This window comes from Macaca fascicularis, chromosome 16, assembly GCF_037993035.2.
Source record: "Macaca fascicularis isolate 582-1 chromosome 16, T2T-MFA8v1.1".
NCBI lineage: Eukaryota > Metazoa > Chordata > Mammalia > Primates > Cercopithecidae > Macaca > Macaca fascicularis.
Genome location: NC_088390.1, coordinates 16,888,455 through 16,904,585, shown reverse-complemented (window position 1 = coordinate 16,904,585; position 16,131 = coordinate 16,888,455). Strand labels below are relative to the sequence as shown.

General features: G+C 43.2%; 1 protein-coding gene and 1 pseudogene across 3 annotated transcripts; one reads left to right on the top strand and one right to left on the bottom strand.

Moving 5' to 3' along the window:
- The window catches only part of LOC102138683 (serine/threonine-protein kinase Nek4 pseudogene), a 35,707-nt pseudogene that overhangs the window by 11,585 nt on the left and 7,991 nt on the right, over positions 1-16,131 (top strand).
- LOC102125286 (CMT1A duplicated region transcript 15 protein-like protein) lies at positions 146-1,342 on the bottom strand. Of its 3 annotated transcripts, none has more exons than XM_045375301.2 (3): positions 1,049-1,342; positions 759-907; positions 146-482 (listed from the first exon to the last, which is right to left on the bottom strand). In XM_045375301.2, the coding sequence occupies exons 1-3, from the start codon at positions 1,311-1,313 to the stop codon at positions 327-329; spliced, it is 570 nt and encodes a 189-aa protein (XP_045231236.1). In that variant the 5' UTR covers positions 1,314-1,342; the 3' UTR covers positions 146-326. The 3 variants fall into 3 exon arrangements, with proteins under 3 accessions (XP_045231236.1, XP_045231237.1, XP_045231235.1); XM_045375302.2 differs by having other exon boundaries at positions 1,176-1,342; XM_045375300.2 differs by having other exon boundaries at positions 146-907; positions 1,049-1,336.

The following is a 16,131-nucleotide window of genomic DNA, read 5'->3' as shown; positions in this document are numbered from 1 at the left end:
AAGCCATACCTGAAAGGTTTCTAATAACAGTTGACTCCATGGTAATTCAATCACACAAACAACCACAACAAAAGACACAACTATCAGAGATTTTCAGGATCACCTCAAAAATACCATCTAACATTAGGGAGTTCAAAAAGGCACAAAGTTTCAGAAATTAAACTTTATTGAAATATTGTTTCATCAACTAGTAATTCTAACACTACTAATAAATGCTAGGGCAGGTGGTGGCATGGACAGCCTGGGGCACAAGTGCTGTCTTTAAAAGCTTTGCTTGCTGTACCCTTTGGAGCTGCCTCCTGGTCCCCTCACCCTCTGCCCGCCTTTTAAGAGCCTGTCCTGGGCAGCATGACAGGGGCAAACAGCCTGGATGCCCAGTTGCGGACAGACATCCATGCCTGGAGGAGGAGGCCGCCTCTGGGTGCAGGAGGAGCTACTGGAATTCTTCCTCTCAGCCTTCTTTTAATGCCCTCAAGCACCTCCTGCACACAGATAGACCCCACCAGCAGCAGTAGAATAAATAAGCCCTGCAGCAGCAGAACTGCAGCTCTAGTGAATGAGACAAGCCTCTCTCCAGCAAGGTAGAGGAGCCCAGGCTCAAAACCCTGGTCTCTGCCTCCATGTTTGCCACCGTGCCCAGGACTAGGGGCAGCATGGGAGCTGCTGGCTGGGGCCGTGTTGGTCACCCCCTCCCTCCGACTTCTCTCTACAGCCACCCTTTCAGCTGCAAGGCTAAGGCCAGTGGCTACAGCAGGTACCATAATTTCAGGCAGCCCCTCATTGGGTTGGTCCTTGGCCAGAGCTCCCTCCAGCTCCAGCGCTGTCTCTGGAGGGGGCTCTTCCCATGCTGGCTCTGGCTCAACAGCTGGTGCTGGAAGTGCTCCTATTTCTTCAAATGGACCAGGAGCTGAAAAAGGAGAAAGGGTCCGCAGCGTCAGTCACTTTCCACTGGAATTTCCAAACACAGAAACAACCTCACTGAATTTAAAGGAGTTCCAGCCCCTAAACACTGCCCCTACAAAGTCTTCCAGACTGCAGGCCACCTCACCTTGTGCCTGTGCCTCCATGGGCTCCCGAATCTCCTCCTGGACAAGGACAATGTGCAGATGCAGCCCCGATGGGATCTCTGGTGTGGCCTGCCCTGCTAGGGCCTGCCCCGGGCTGCCCTGTGGTACCCGGGTGCGCCTTCTTACAAAGGGCCACAGGCGTCTGGGGTGAGGGATGAGCCTTCTTCGGCATCGCCGGAAAAGGCTCTCACTCCCTCCATTCCTGAAGCAGCAGCCTCTCAAAGTGGGGAAGCAACACGAGAACATCTTGCTCTCTCAAGCGTCTCCCACCAAGTGAGCTGGTTACTGGGCTGACCCTAGGATCTGGGCGCCTGGTTGCCAGAGTTCTAAGTTCTGTTGGATGTGTCATCAAGGAAGTGAGGTCGCTTCTTTAAGGTTCCGTCCCCTTGGCCCCTTTCTTCCATAAGTCCTACTCAGGACTCCACTGGGCTGCTGACTGCTCACCCTGCCCCCAGGACACCTCCTTACCTAGACACCATTATGTCCACCCAGGGCCTGCTTGGACACCTGTGCCTGATGTTCACCGGGGGCCGGATGTCCTCCTCAGGCCTGATGTCCACCTAGGGCCTGATGTCTGCCTTGGGCCTATGTTCCTTTTGGGGCCTTGTGTTCACCTGGGGACTCTATCCAGCTGGGGCCTGATGGCTTACTGGGTCTTGTTGTTAACCTAAGGCCTTGTGTCCACCTGAGGTCTGGTGATCACCTGGGACTTGGGTATCAACCTGGGGTCTGGGTGTCTACTTAAGGCCAGATGTGCGCCTAAGGCCTGAGTTTTCACCTGGGCCTGATGTTCTCCTGGGAACTGGCTGTGTACCTGGGTCTAATGTCCACCTGGAGCCTATGTATCTACCTAAGGCATGGTGTCTACCTGCGGCCTGATGTCCACAGGAGTCTGGTGTTCAAATGGGCCTGCTGTCCACCTAGGGCCTTGGTGTCCATCTGGGGCCTAGCTGTCAACTTGGGGCCTGGTGTACACCTTGAATCCAGGGTCCATCTGGGGCCTGATGTCTGCCTGCAGGACTGGCGTCCTCCTGAGTGAAGTGGGAGGATCTCTGGAGCTCAAGAGGTTGAGACCACAGTGAGCTGTGACTGTGCCACTGCCCTCCAGTCTGGGTGACAGAGTGAGACCCTGTCTCAAACAGATCAACAAAAAAACACACAAATTATACAGCTATACAAAAATATTTTCTTTCCTTTTAACCTTATTCTATGAGCTTTTTTCATTATTTATTTATTTATTTCACTTTTAAAACGTTTTTGTTAAAAACCAAGACACAAACATACACTTTCGCCTAAGCCTAAGCAGGGTCAGGATCATCAATTTCACTGTCCTCTACCGCCACATCTTGTCCCACTGGAAGGTCTTCAGGGGCGGTAACAGGCATGGGGCTGTCATCTCCTTGATAATAATGCCTTCTTCTGGAAACCTTCTGAAAGACCTGCCCGAGGCTGCTTCACAGTTAACTTAAAAAAAAAAAAAAAAAAAGTAAGCATATACCCTAAAATAACAATCAAAAACATAGGATATTAAATACATAAAACATTAACATCAGCATCTATTCTTTTCATCGATTGTTATGCACTGTACATAATTGTACACACCCACATCACCACAAACATGTAAACTCTGTGGTGTCCAATAAATCTGCCTTTCTTTACCTACGATTGTCTTGGTAAATTCTTTTACCACCCATCCCACAGTCCCAGAGAGTCACTGCTCCCCTATGACCATGAGTAAGGAGGATGTATAGCTGACACCACCCAGGAATATTCCCTGAGGCCAAGCTCAGGCCACAGATTATGGTGAAGCCTCCAACTTCCACACTGTAAGCCTCCATGGGCCTGGTGACCCCTGTCACCAGGCCACAGGGAGCATGTATGGGTGAGGCACTTGCAGAGTCCCCGGGGTATATATACCCCAGCACACTGGAGGCGCCTCCCCACACCCACAACCCCAGGCATGTATAGAGGATCCACATTCCTGCACACAAACACCAAGTAATGCATGAGAGGAAGGGAGGCTACCTTGAGACTAAGCACTGCCTCACTACCTTAAAACACTCTGTCATCATGAGGGCGAACCAGAGATTGACTCGACTGGCAGTTTAGTCCATCACTTTGGCCCTTGAGTTACTAACATTGATGGAACTGTTCAAAGTTACTAACTTTGGGTTTTCTGCCCACGTAACAGCCGGAAGCTAAGATGGGAACATCAGTGTCAGTCAAATAAAGCAACATGCGTTAACTTAGGGACCGCTACACAAGCTCACCAGTACATCCTTCTGTTGCAACTAGGATGCCACTTACCCCTCTACACAAGAGAAAAGATTTTTAAAGTGGAATATGAATTATTGCTTTTTATGCAGATGCCATTATTAAACATTATAATTGCCCTGGTTTTTCCAAGTATGACATATAAACAGTTAAATCGATTCAAGATCATTAAATCATATGAAGTAATTTTTATATACATTATCTGCTGAGTTGAATATTACATAAGTCGTCTCCAATCCATTGGTAGTCTTACAAAGACAGAGGCATATTTTTCAAATTGCTGAGCCTGATATCAAACAATATAAATGCTGTTAAGAATGCTGAGATGGATTTGCTTAATAGATGTCAAACCGGCCTGCCTTCACAGGAAGGGCATATAGCCGCTGCACTTGCACCAGACAATTTATTTGTGTGTCCATGGACAAGAAGTAAAGAAAAACAATGAATAACTTCCAAAGCAGTGAACACATTGCAGCTGAGCTCTGGAATTCTTAGTAGAAACCATGAAAAGGGAATGAAAACACTTAGAGCAATTGCAGGTTAGAAACTGGGATTCACAGGAGGTTAATGGAGCACATTGTGTTAAGTGAAATGAGCCAGGCACAAAAAGACAACTACCACGTGATCTGACTTATGTGGAATGTAAACAATGGAACTCACAGAAGCAGGATGTGGAATGGAGGTTACCAGGGGCTGGGAGGCAGGGACTTGGGGAGACAGTGAAAGCATTCAAAATTGTAGTTAGACAGGAGGAATAATTTTAAGAGATACATTGCTCAACATGGTGACTGCAGTTAATGTATTGTATTCTTGAAAATCAAGAAGTGTTCTCACCAAAAAAGTAAGTATGCATATGTTCCTGAGTGCAATGTAATCATTCCACAATCTGCTTATTTCTACACAGGTTTTACACAACATATATACAATTTTATTTGCCATTTAAAAAAAGAATGAATTCTTTTTTACAAAAAGAATTAAGTACTGGAAAACTGGTCACAGTTTAGGATAACTCTCTTTGTAAAATTAATGGTTCCTTTCTTAACCAACCCATTGGTCTATATTAGTTAATGAAATGAGACTTGGTTTATACTCTAAATCTGAACACAAAATTGTAGTCGTCTTCTATGTATTAACTGATCTGAAAGTAACAGCAGAATCAGAATGAAAACCATCCGAAAAGAAAGTTTTCCCAAGTGAAATGCTTTATTGGCCTTTGATTTATCTCTTTTACTTAGAAATAAAACGAATACTTATTATTTTAATAGATCCAATTGCTTCAGGCTATAAACTTGATTACACAATTTGAACTTCAATTTTTATAGCCTGAGAGATATGCTTTTGAAAATATTCTTGGCTGGGTGTGATGGCTCACGCCTGTAATCCCAGCACTCTGGGAGGCCGAGGCAGGCGGATCACAAGGTCAGGAGATTGAGTCCATCTTGGCTAACATGGTGAAACTCCGTATCTACTAAAAGAATAGAAAAATTTAGCCAGGAGTGGTGGTGGGCCCCTGTGGTCCCACCCACTGGGGAGGCTGAGGCAGGAGAAAGGCATGAACCCGGGAGGCAGAGCTTGCAGTGAGCCGAGATCGTGCCACTGCACTCCAGCCTGGGCGACAGAACGAGACTCTGTCTCAAAAAAAAAAAAAAAGGTAAATATTCCTGGCCGGGTGTGGTGGCTCAGCACCTGTAATCCCAGCAACTCAGGAGGCTGAGGGATGAGAATCCCTTGAACCCAGGAAGTGGAGGTTGCAGTGAGCTGAGATCATGCCACTGCACTCCAGCCTGGGCAACAGAGGGAGACTCTGCCTAAAAAAAAAAAAAAAAAAAAAAAAAAAAAAAAAAATCATTCTTGAATAAAAACAAACACCCTTAATTCTATGCTATTGTCCTTTATATATTAACTTGGAGAAAAAGAAAAAAATTATACAATGAAATTTATTATTCTACTTTTGATTAATATGTTCCCCTTTCTATCATGCAGTTTACTTCTTAATCAATCTCCATAATCAACTGCAATTTTTTTTTTTTGAGATGGAGTCGCACTCTTGTTGCCAGGCTTGAGTGCAATGGCATAATCTCAGCTCACTGCAAGCTCTGCCTCCTGAGTTCAAGCTACTCTCCTGTCTCAGCCTCCCCAGTAGCTAGGATTATAGGCATGCGTCACCACGCCTGGCTAACTTTGTATTTTTAGTAGAGACAGGGTTTCTCCATGTTGGTCAGGCTGGTCTCGAACTCTTGTCCTCAGATGATCTGCCCACCTTGGTTTCCCAAAGTGCTGAGATTACAGGTGTGAGCCACCATGCCCAGCCATATTAATTTATAGATGTTAAATTTAAAGCAATTGTCTTTTAAGATACCCTTTTGTGAGTTTCACTTACTGATGGCAACTTTCTACTTTGAGTAACATGATTCATCTCTGCTGTCAGGGGTCAGGGTTGCTGAGCCAGGAAGGTGTTTGTGTGTGTCTGTGTTTGTTTGTTTTGTTTACTGACTGCATCTGTCCTACTGGCTGGGAGAACACACACTGACATCTGTCCTGGCAGTGAAGGAGGGAGCAGCCCTCTGGGCACAGAGAGAAGCCATCACTGCACCCAGACTGCACCTACTCTAGTAAAGAACAAGTCTGAGAGCTTGCACACTAGTGAGATGATCAGTTCCTCACTCTGCTCACAGTAAGGACAAGGCTGTGACTATCGGCTGGGGCAGAGAGTACACAGCTCAACAGCAGGTTTTTAAAAAGAGAGCAGAGTCTTCTTCCTTCCATGTTAAAAACAATCATAATATGGTTCAGCTGACCACCAAGGACTGGGTTATATCCCGCTATTCTCTGAAACTCAATATTGTCTTTGAATTTTTTGGAATCTCATAGCCTTTTCTATCTAAATGTATACTGTTACTCTCATGGCTAAAAGTTGCAGGGAGCAGTCTCTTTCTTTCATTTGTGTTTCCAATTCTTTCTGGTTTCCTACACTATGACACTGTTTTAAACAAAATTTAAAAATCAGGCTGCACTCTCTGTTACACATTGGTTTTTAGTGCACTAAAATTCATAGCATTTCCTGTTAGAAAAATAAGAAGCCACAATTTTATTAATCATCATCTGTTTGAAAGCCGTGTTAGTTTTAATAGTTACTGTGCTTCTCAACATATTTTAAATGCCCATTCATGTGTCTTCTCTAACATTCCCAGGTTTGTGCTATTATACACAGGGGTAAAAGAAATGACCAGGAGAATCAATGTACAAATGGCTGAAAAAACAACAAAGATCCCAGCAGTTGTTTAGGACAAAACAGACCTGGCTGAGTCTCAAGTACCAAAGCAGGAATCATAAACATGCCACAGGGGGATTTGCTCCAAATGATATTTAAATATTTTAAAATGTACAATTTATATATGAACAAAAAGAAAAGAATTAACTATTTTTTTGAGGCAGGGTCTCACTCTATTGCCCAGGTTGGAGTGCAGTGATGCAATCATGGCTCACTACAGCCTTGAACTCCCAGGCTCAAGAGATCCTCCCACCTCAGCCTCCTGAATAGCTGGGACTGTCCAAAGGCATACCTGGAAAGAAGGTGAAAACTTATTTATATTTCAATGTAATTATTTGTGAAGAAGAAAACATAATAAAGGCATTAAGAATGTAATGCCTAAATAGTAAAGTATGTTTTTATGGAAAATCACCGGTAGCTGGAAAAAATGTCTGCGGAATATTTAGGTCCTGTTTGCAAGAGTAACGGGGAGCACTGGATACATCTCACCTCAACCCACAGGCAAGGCAGGACCCAAGCCACAGCCTTAAATGTATTCATTTGCTAAAAGAAAATGAACAGTTATTTCTCTTCTTCCCACACACTTAAATCTAGTTTTATCATTACATAATTTCTGGCTGGGCACGGTGACTCCTGCCTGTAATCCCAGCACTTTGGGAGGCTGAGGTGGGTGGATCGCAAGGTCAGGAGTTCGAGACTAGCCTGACCAACATGGTGAAACCCCCTCTCTACTAAAAATACAAAAATTAGCCAGGCGTGGTGGCAGGTGCCCTGTAATCCCAGCTACTCCAGAGGCTGAGGCAGGAGAATTGCTTGAACCCGAAAGGCAGAGGTTGCAGTGAGCCAAGATCATGCCATTGCACTCCAGCCTGAGTGACAGAGTGAGACTCCAACTCATAATAATAATAATAATAATAATAATTTCCATATTTGAGCTCAGATTAATATATCATTTGTGAAGTTGATGTCTGCTTTGATTTCAGCTTTCCTGAATTGTTAGAAAAATGCTAAGTTTCTTACATTATGCCTGATTGCCAAGTGAGGGAGTCAGTGTGGAAGCATTTTTCTTGGAAGGTCCTGGTGGTCTCACAGGTAGCATTTAGGATGACATGTGCGCTCAGCCGAGAGCAGTTTCTACCTTGTCTCTCACTGGGAAATTATGAATATGACAAGGAGCTTCTTTCAGCATAGCCAATGCTTCCTGCATTTGCAATTTAGGGCCTCTGATCCATGTCATGGGGGAAATACTCTTTCTTTTTCTTTCTTAAAATTGCCTCCAACATAAGGGATTTGACAGCATTGAATCATTGAATTCTGTCTATAATGAAAAAGAATTCTGTCTCCGTGTAATCTGGTTAACCTATTAAATGTTCCTACAAGAAGCAAATGTTGAAACGGTAAAATGGTGAGTGGTCCCTCCGCCCCCCCAGGGGGACAAGATCTTGCTCTGTTGCCCAAGCTGGAATGTGGTGGCATGATCATAGCTCACTGCAGCCTCAGCCTCCTAAGTAGATGGGACTACAGGCATGTGCCACCACACCCAGCTAATTTTTCAAAAACTTTTTGTAGACATGAGGTCTCTCACTATGTTGCTTAGGCTGGTCTCGAACTTCTGGCCTCAAGCAGTCCTTTCACCTTGGCCTCTCAAAGTGCTGGGATTATAGGCATGAGCCATTGTGACAGGCCAGTAAGCAATTTTGATAATAGAAGGGGACTCAAAGGAAATTCAAGAAAAATGATAAAAATAAGCCAATAGCATTAGTGCTATTACAAAGGTTAAAGAAACTAACATCAAACAATAGAAGATTTGGAAAGGGGGAAACTGTTACATAAAGAATTTCTCTAATACCTCAAATTCCACCCCACCCCACTGTCTATCCCTTTTTCCTCTATGCTTTTTCATGTTTTAAGTATCTATAATTGGTATAATTCACAAACACACTTATTTTAAACCTCAAAGCTTTTCTTTTTTCTGTTTTTTTGAGATGGAGTCTCACTCTGTCGCCCAAGCTGGAGTGCAGTGGCTTGATCTCGGCTCACTGTAAGCTCCACCTCCCAGGTTCATGCCATTTTCCTGCCTCAGCCTACTGAGTAGCTGGGACTACAGGCACCTGCCAAAACACCCAGCTACTTTTTTTGTGTGTGTGTATTTTTAATAGAGACAGGGTTTCACTGTGTTAGCCAGGATGGTCTCGATCTCCTGACATCATGATCTACCTGCCGTAGCCTCCCAAAGTGCTGGGATTACAGGCATGAGCCACCGCACTCGGCCAAAGCTTTTCTTATATCAACAGGAACTTTGTAATGCAAGTGGAAAAATGTATGCTATATACAGATTCAACATAAAACTGTTATTTTTCAAAACCAAGTGACGATGCATAATTTAAATACTCTGGAGCTTTTAATTTAATTTTTATTTTTAATTAATTAATTATTATTATTTTTTTTTGAGATGAGTTTTGCTCTTGTTGCCCAAGCTGGAGGGCAATGGCGCAGTCTCAGCTCACTGCAACCTCTGTCTCCCAGGTTCAAGCGATTCTCCTGCCTCAGTCTCCCAAGTAGTAGCCAGGATTACAGCTGCCGCCACCACGCCCGGCTAATTTTTGTATTTTAAGTAGAGACAGGGCCTTGTTAGCGAGGCTCGTCTTGAATTCCTTACCTCAAGTGATTCTCCTGCCTCGGCCTCCCAAAGTGCTGGGATTATAGGCATGAGCCACTGCACCTGGTCTCTGGTGCATACATAAATATGTATTCCTATTTAAGCCAAATCTTGATTTTTCCTTCAGGTAAATTGGCTGTAGCCTTGTTATTTTGTACCCAGTGGGAATGGGTTCCCACTGGCACGTCTCCAGTAGTCACTATGATAAATCAAACATTTCCCTGCCAGGTAAAGGACAACCAGTGAGAAGAGCTTCGTATTTTAAATGGTCAAATATCAATGATAATTTGACAATCTCATTGTTAAATATTGTTAAACAAAACAAAACACCTTGACTATAAGTTACGTCATAGCAAGATCTAAGGAGGAACAGTGCTGAATGCGTATCTCTTCTCTTTAGGATTTATTATAAATTTTTGCTCTAAGTCTTACATTCTTGGAGTAACAATTTTAATTGGCCAAAACAGAGTTTTACAGAAATTATCATTGGCATATCCCCAGTTGTCACTATCATAAACTAGACAACATTTGGCTACCAAGTAAACTAAAACCAGTGAAGTACTAAACTGTGAATGCAGGTTCTAAAGCACATTTTGTTTTAATTTATTTAATACAATTCAAATCTATTAAGCATTTACTTGGGTGCACCAATATTTACTTTTCCTGGAATAATGATCAATTATGGCTATTCCAGGACCAAATTTTAAATCCAATTCTAATTATTTCAAAAGTCAAGACCAAATAGGTTATAATAAACAATACCTTTTCCAAGTTTCCCCATTTTCAGCTGTGTGTGGTGGTGCATGCCTGTAGTCCCAGCTACTCAGGAGGCTGAGGCAAGAGGATTCCTTGAGCCCAGGAGTTGTAGGTGGCAGTGAGCTGTGATTGCACCACTGTACTCCAGCCTGGGTGACAGAGTGAGAACCCAAGTCTTAAAAAACACCAACAATCAGCCGGGCGAGGTGGCTCACGCCTGTAATCCCAGCACTTTGGGAGGCCAAGTCAGGCGTATCACGAAGTCAGGAGATTGAGACCATCCAGGCTAACATGGTGAAACCCCATCTCTACTAAAAATACAAAAAAATTAGGCGGGCGTGGTGGCAGGCACCTGTAGTCCCAACTACTTAGGAGGCTGAGGCAGGAGAATGGCGTGAACCTGGGAGGCAGAGCTTGCAGTGAGCCAAGATCGCGCCACTGCACTCCAGCCTGGGCAACAGAGCGAGATTCCATCTCAAAAACAAAACAAATAAACAAAAAACACCAACAATCAAGTCCCCCTATTTTCATTCAATAAAGGAAAAAGGTGAAATTAAGCATATGAAAACTGAGTGAGTCTCTAAGTTATTATTAATGTGATATTTATATTATTAAATGGCAAGAACTTAGGCAATACCGCATTACCATTCAGTTTTATAAGCATTTAACTTCTGTTTGTAAAAAAATGTTGGCCTGGTGCGGTGGCTCACGCCTGTAATCCCAGCACTTTGGGAGGCAGAGGTGGGCGGATCACAAGGGCAGGACATCGAGACCATCCTGGCTAACACGATGAAACCCCCTCTCTACTAAAAATACAAAAAATTAGCCAGGTGTGGTGGTGGGTACCTGCAGTTCCAGCTACTCTGGAGGCTGAGGCAGGAGAATCGCTTGAACAAGGGAGGCGGAGCTTGCAGTGAGCCAAGATTGTGCCACTGCACTCCAGCCTGGGCGACAGAGTAAGACTCCATCTCAAAAAAAAAAAAAAGTGAAAGTAGCTGTAGTGACAATTGTCAAAACGTGGAAACAACCCAGCAGATGACTGGATTTAAAAACTATAGTATATACAAACAATAAAATATAATTAAGGCATAAAAAGGAGTGAAGTTCTGATACCTCTTACAACATGGATGAACCCTGAAAACATTTTTTAATAACTTCTTTTAATATGACTTATTTTAATACATTTGAATGTATTACTGACATTTGCATAATTTTTCTTTGCACAACCGGGATTTTTTTTTCTAATGTTTCCGCCATAATCAAGGAACATGGGAAAGAGAAGTAAGTGGTTTACTACAATATCTAAACCCTTTACCCACACAATGGTCTTCACAGATAGACTCTCTACCTTGATGCCTATGCCAGATCCTATTAGAGAGTGTGGAGGTGCTTCCAGAAGTTTCTCCTCTCGTGTGCCACGAGGCAAGGTTGAAGGCTGGTTTTGCTCTCCAATGTCCACGCCTGAAAAAGCCCTGGTGGGGCACAGGCTGGGTAACTCCCGCTCCACTTCTCTGTTTCATGCAGGGATGACATGAGCCACTTCCCAGCTACCGATGGATGAAGAGCAGCTGCGGGTATCTATGCACATGGATACCAGCTTTTACATGGGTTAAGTGCTACTTTGTTTAGGAGGAGGAAATAATTTCCATAGATGAGATAATAGGTCTTATTTCAAAGTAAATTGATTTAAAATGTATTCATATAGAGAAGGAAAGGCTTCCAGACAAGCAGAAGCACAATTTCACATCAAATACATAAAAACGATCAAAATCTTATGGAAGAAAGGTATCTTAATTTTAATCACCAAAATTTAACTTTTTTGGATAAATATTTAGGGCTATAATGAAAAATAAACCAATGCTAATAAAATGACAGTTGCAGGATATGCTGTCGAGTTTCTTGTTTGTGGTTTGAACACTGAAAGGCCCCACCTTGTTATGGTTATAATATTTGGCCTCACTCTTGTTACGCTGAGGACACTCACCATTTAAGGTGAGAACAACTGGAAGGTATTCCTCGCGGAAGGAGCTCTTGCAGAGCTGTAAGCGAGGGGACGGTGGTTCGGGAGCTCAGTGTGGCCGCCTCTCTGGTCAGCATGACCTCTTCAGGAAATAAAGCTGCAGGGAAGCTGGAGTTCTTACTGAAGGTGTAAGTGTACTGTTCTTGAAGATTGTAGAACACCACAGTGCCCATTCAACATGCCAAAATCTCTGGAATGACACAGTTTTGCTATGTTTGGCATATGTATGTGCCAGACTCTTACTTTGTGTATATTTTTAAAGTGTCCGTAATCCTTAAATATCTCAAAGTAAAATAATCATGGCATTTTGATGTTTTTTTAAACTTATTATTATTATTATTTTTTTTTTTTGAGATGGAGTCTCGCTCTGTCACCCAGGCTGGAGTGCAGTGGCCGGATCTCAGCTCACTGCAAGCTCCGCCTCCCGGGTTCACGCCATTCTCCTGCCTCGCCTCCCGAGTAGCTGGGACTACAGGCGCCTACCACCTCGCCCGGCTAAGTTTTTGTATTTTTAGTAGAGACGGGGTTTCACTGTGTTAGCCAGGATGGTCTCGATCTCCTGACCTCGTGATCCGCCCGTCTCGGCCTCCCAAAGTGCTGGGATTACAGACTTGAGCCACCGCGCCCGGCCTTTTTTTTTTTTTTTTTTTTGAGACGGAGTCTCGCTCTGTCGCCCAGGCTGGAGTGCAGTGGCCGGATCTCAGCTCACTGCAAGCTCCGCCTCCCGGGTTTACGCCATTCTCCTGCCTCAGCCTCCCGAGTAGCTGGGACTACAGGCGCCCGCCACCTCGCCCGGCTAGTTTTTTGTATTTTTTTTAGTAGAGACGAGGTTTCACCGTGTTAACCAGGATGGTCTCGATCTCCTGACCTCGTGATCCGCCCGTCTCGGCCTCCCAAAGTGCTGGAAACTTACTAAATTTTAAACAAAGAGGAATATAAAATATAGATAACTAAACTCCCTCATATTCCCAGGACCCAGAATTAACAACTAACATCCTATTATTGCCCCCAAAATGCTTCATCTTCGATTTGGATAAAGGTGAATCTCCAGTAGAACTGTGTAATTTCTATGTTACTGCTTTCCTCAGGGTGTTGCACTGATGATCCTCTGAGACATGCAGAAAGGACTGCCACCAAATCCAACAGAAGCAGCCACAGGCGTCTCAAGAATGGAATCCTATCTCCTCCTAAAGTAAATGGGTTTGGGACAGAAACAATTCTATTTTAAATAATCAGACAGAATTGCCTTATACTTTCCTTAGAGTGCCAAATGCCAGAATGATCTCTGCAGTCTGTGATCTCCCACAGTTTCTCTGCGACCTGCTCCATGGGCACACCCACCTTGTGTGTAGACAGCCCATCACATGTGGGTGCTGCTGCCGTGTCCTGCACACTCTGGCTCCACTCCTGGCATGGCTGTGGCTTTCTTCCAGCTTCTGGGGAGTGATGACAGAGAAGTCCTGGACAGAGCATATTCATGAGAGACGAGATCAAAGCTAGAATACATGCGTTTCATTTTGCCTATTTTGGGGGAGCTGAGGTCATGGAGGTTTCCCTGTGAACATGCAGAGTTGTCAGAGGTGCTAACGAGCCAATAGGCCTGATGGCTCTGTCCTCACATTTTCTCATTTGCTGACCAATTTTAGTGATCTTAGCTTTTGGTAAAATAGGTGATAAAATAGTTTCACCTAATGAAAACATTTCAATAGGTGATATTGCTAGCAAGTGATAAAATATTTCAGATGATTCCATTAGTCTTTACAGCTGTGGTCTTATTTAAACACTGTATCAAAGAGACATAACCCAGAGGTAATATAATTTTTATCACCTTTTTCCCAATTATAAGATACATTGCTTTTTCAAGTTAATTATTCCTAATGAAACACAGACTGCCAGGGCAGACAATATTGTTATTAACCCATGCAGGTAAATTTCCCATAAAACATGGACATGTATTATTAGTGGGCCAAGACAGTTCCTCTTGCCACTACTTACTGTCCCTTTGGCAGAGCAGAGGCCCCAGCATGTAAGCCGCTTCAGAGCATGGCTGCTGTGTGTCCATCCTCACAACCTGAGTGACCAGCAGGAGCTCCTCATGGGAAAGAACTTCTGTGTCACTGGCCTTAGGAAGCAAATACAACTACCTTAATGTTATTCTGAACAACACACAGTAAATAATAACCTTTCATTGCAGTTCAAGAGGTATTAAGTTACATTTGTAAATACATAATGTAAACCAAAAATACAATTCTAAGCCCACTGGCCATCTGAATGGACCCCTCCTCTGGGCAAGGGCATTCCAAGGCTAACCTGAGGGACTGGTTCAGGCCATGATGGGGGACAAGGGGTGCCTCATTACACCCTCCTCCCTTTTGGAATTACCGACGGAACAAACTGAGTCTGCTGAGAAACATTTTCAATTTCTTCTCTCTGAAGCCTGCTACCTGGAGGCTTCATCTACATGATAAACTTTGGTCTCCACAACTCCTTATCATCATAACCCAGACACTCCTTTCTACCGATTCCAAGTCGTCCAGTTAATAACTTAACTCTTTCAACCAACTGGCAATCAGAAAATTGTTCCATCTACCCATAATCTGGAAGCTTCCCCTTCCCCGCTTCTTGCTGCCTTTCCAGACTGAACCAATGTGCATCTTACATGTATCTGACCGAGTCTCGTGTCTCCCTAAAATGTATAAAATAGACTGTGCCCCAACAACCTTGGGCACATGCTCTCAGGATCTCCTGAGGGTTGTGTCACGGACCATTGGTCACTCATATTTGGCTCAGAATAAATCTCCTCAGATATTTTACAGAATTCGACTCTTTTTTTCATCCATAATAGTAGGGAAATCAAAATGCTCATGTGAACACTTACAAACACAGTAATGTATTTAGTGAGGTCATCTGAGGATCAGTATTCACTGTTCATAAACCTGACCACAGAAAAGCAACTGGTCGTGGGTGCAGACGTGAGATTACATTCTCCATGCAATTAAGCACGCCACTGCTTTTTCCAATGTAGCCACTGCATAAAACTTAAATGCAGTTACCATGCAAGGAATAGCAATCTGCCTTCACCATAAAAGCACCTGACTGAGAAGATTTAGGATTTCAATTTATCAGAACTTTATTGCTAAAGTCCTAAGAGATTCCTATTGTGATTATTAGGCATTTCCTTACTCATTGATGTTATAAATTTAAAAATAAAAAAATACTGATTCAAGAGCAAGATAAAGGTATGATACAATGCGTTCTTAAAGTTATTGTGTAGGATAATGCATGGGAAAGTGCTTGGCCAATGACTGTCACCACCTGTGCATCGACACTTACTGCATATCTTGTATTTGCCAGGCCTGTGGGTGGGGCATGTGGACATAAGTATCATTCATGCCCCCAGGAAATCTGATGGATATTACCAATAATAATAACGACAACAATAATATCATCATGTAAGTAAATACTTGGGGAAACACTAGTATCTGTGGTTCCAACACATAAAGGTCTAGCATAGGAGCCAGAGACCTGGCAGGTGAGCTGGCTGGACCAACAACCTCCCCTCTGGACAGAGTAAGGCAATTTTTCTATAGCTCTTAAGATGTTCATATTTGTTGTTGTAATACTTCAATTATACGTGTATTTCTGATTTATGGACAAATAATCGCTCATCTAGTTTTACCTTTCTGATGCCCTTTATTCGTGTAGAACTTAGTAAGTTTTAATTCCTAACAATCACAAAGCCACCACTCACTCCAAGATATACAGATTGAAGCATGTAAAACTACCACTTTTGCAGGTCAACAATTTAATATGACCCAAACGAATAGCTTTGCACTAAAAAATATGAATGACTTAGTAGTCATTCAAATTCTGTTTAGGTTCAGAACCCTCATTTCAGATAGAAAAGTTAGCATTGTTAAGTTTATATCCTGTCTAAAATTTTTAATAAAGTGACCAGCAGAATATTTGGCAAGACAGGAAGAAATATAAAATGAATATCCTAAACGTTAAGAAATTGTTTTATTGAATCAGGCTGCTACCAAAATCAGACAAAATAAAATGGCATGGCTTTATCTGGGTAAGC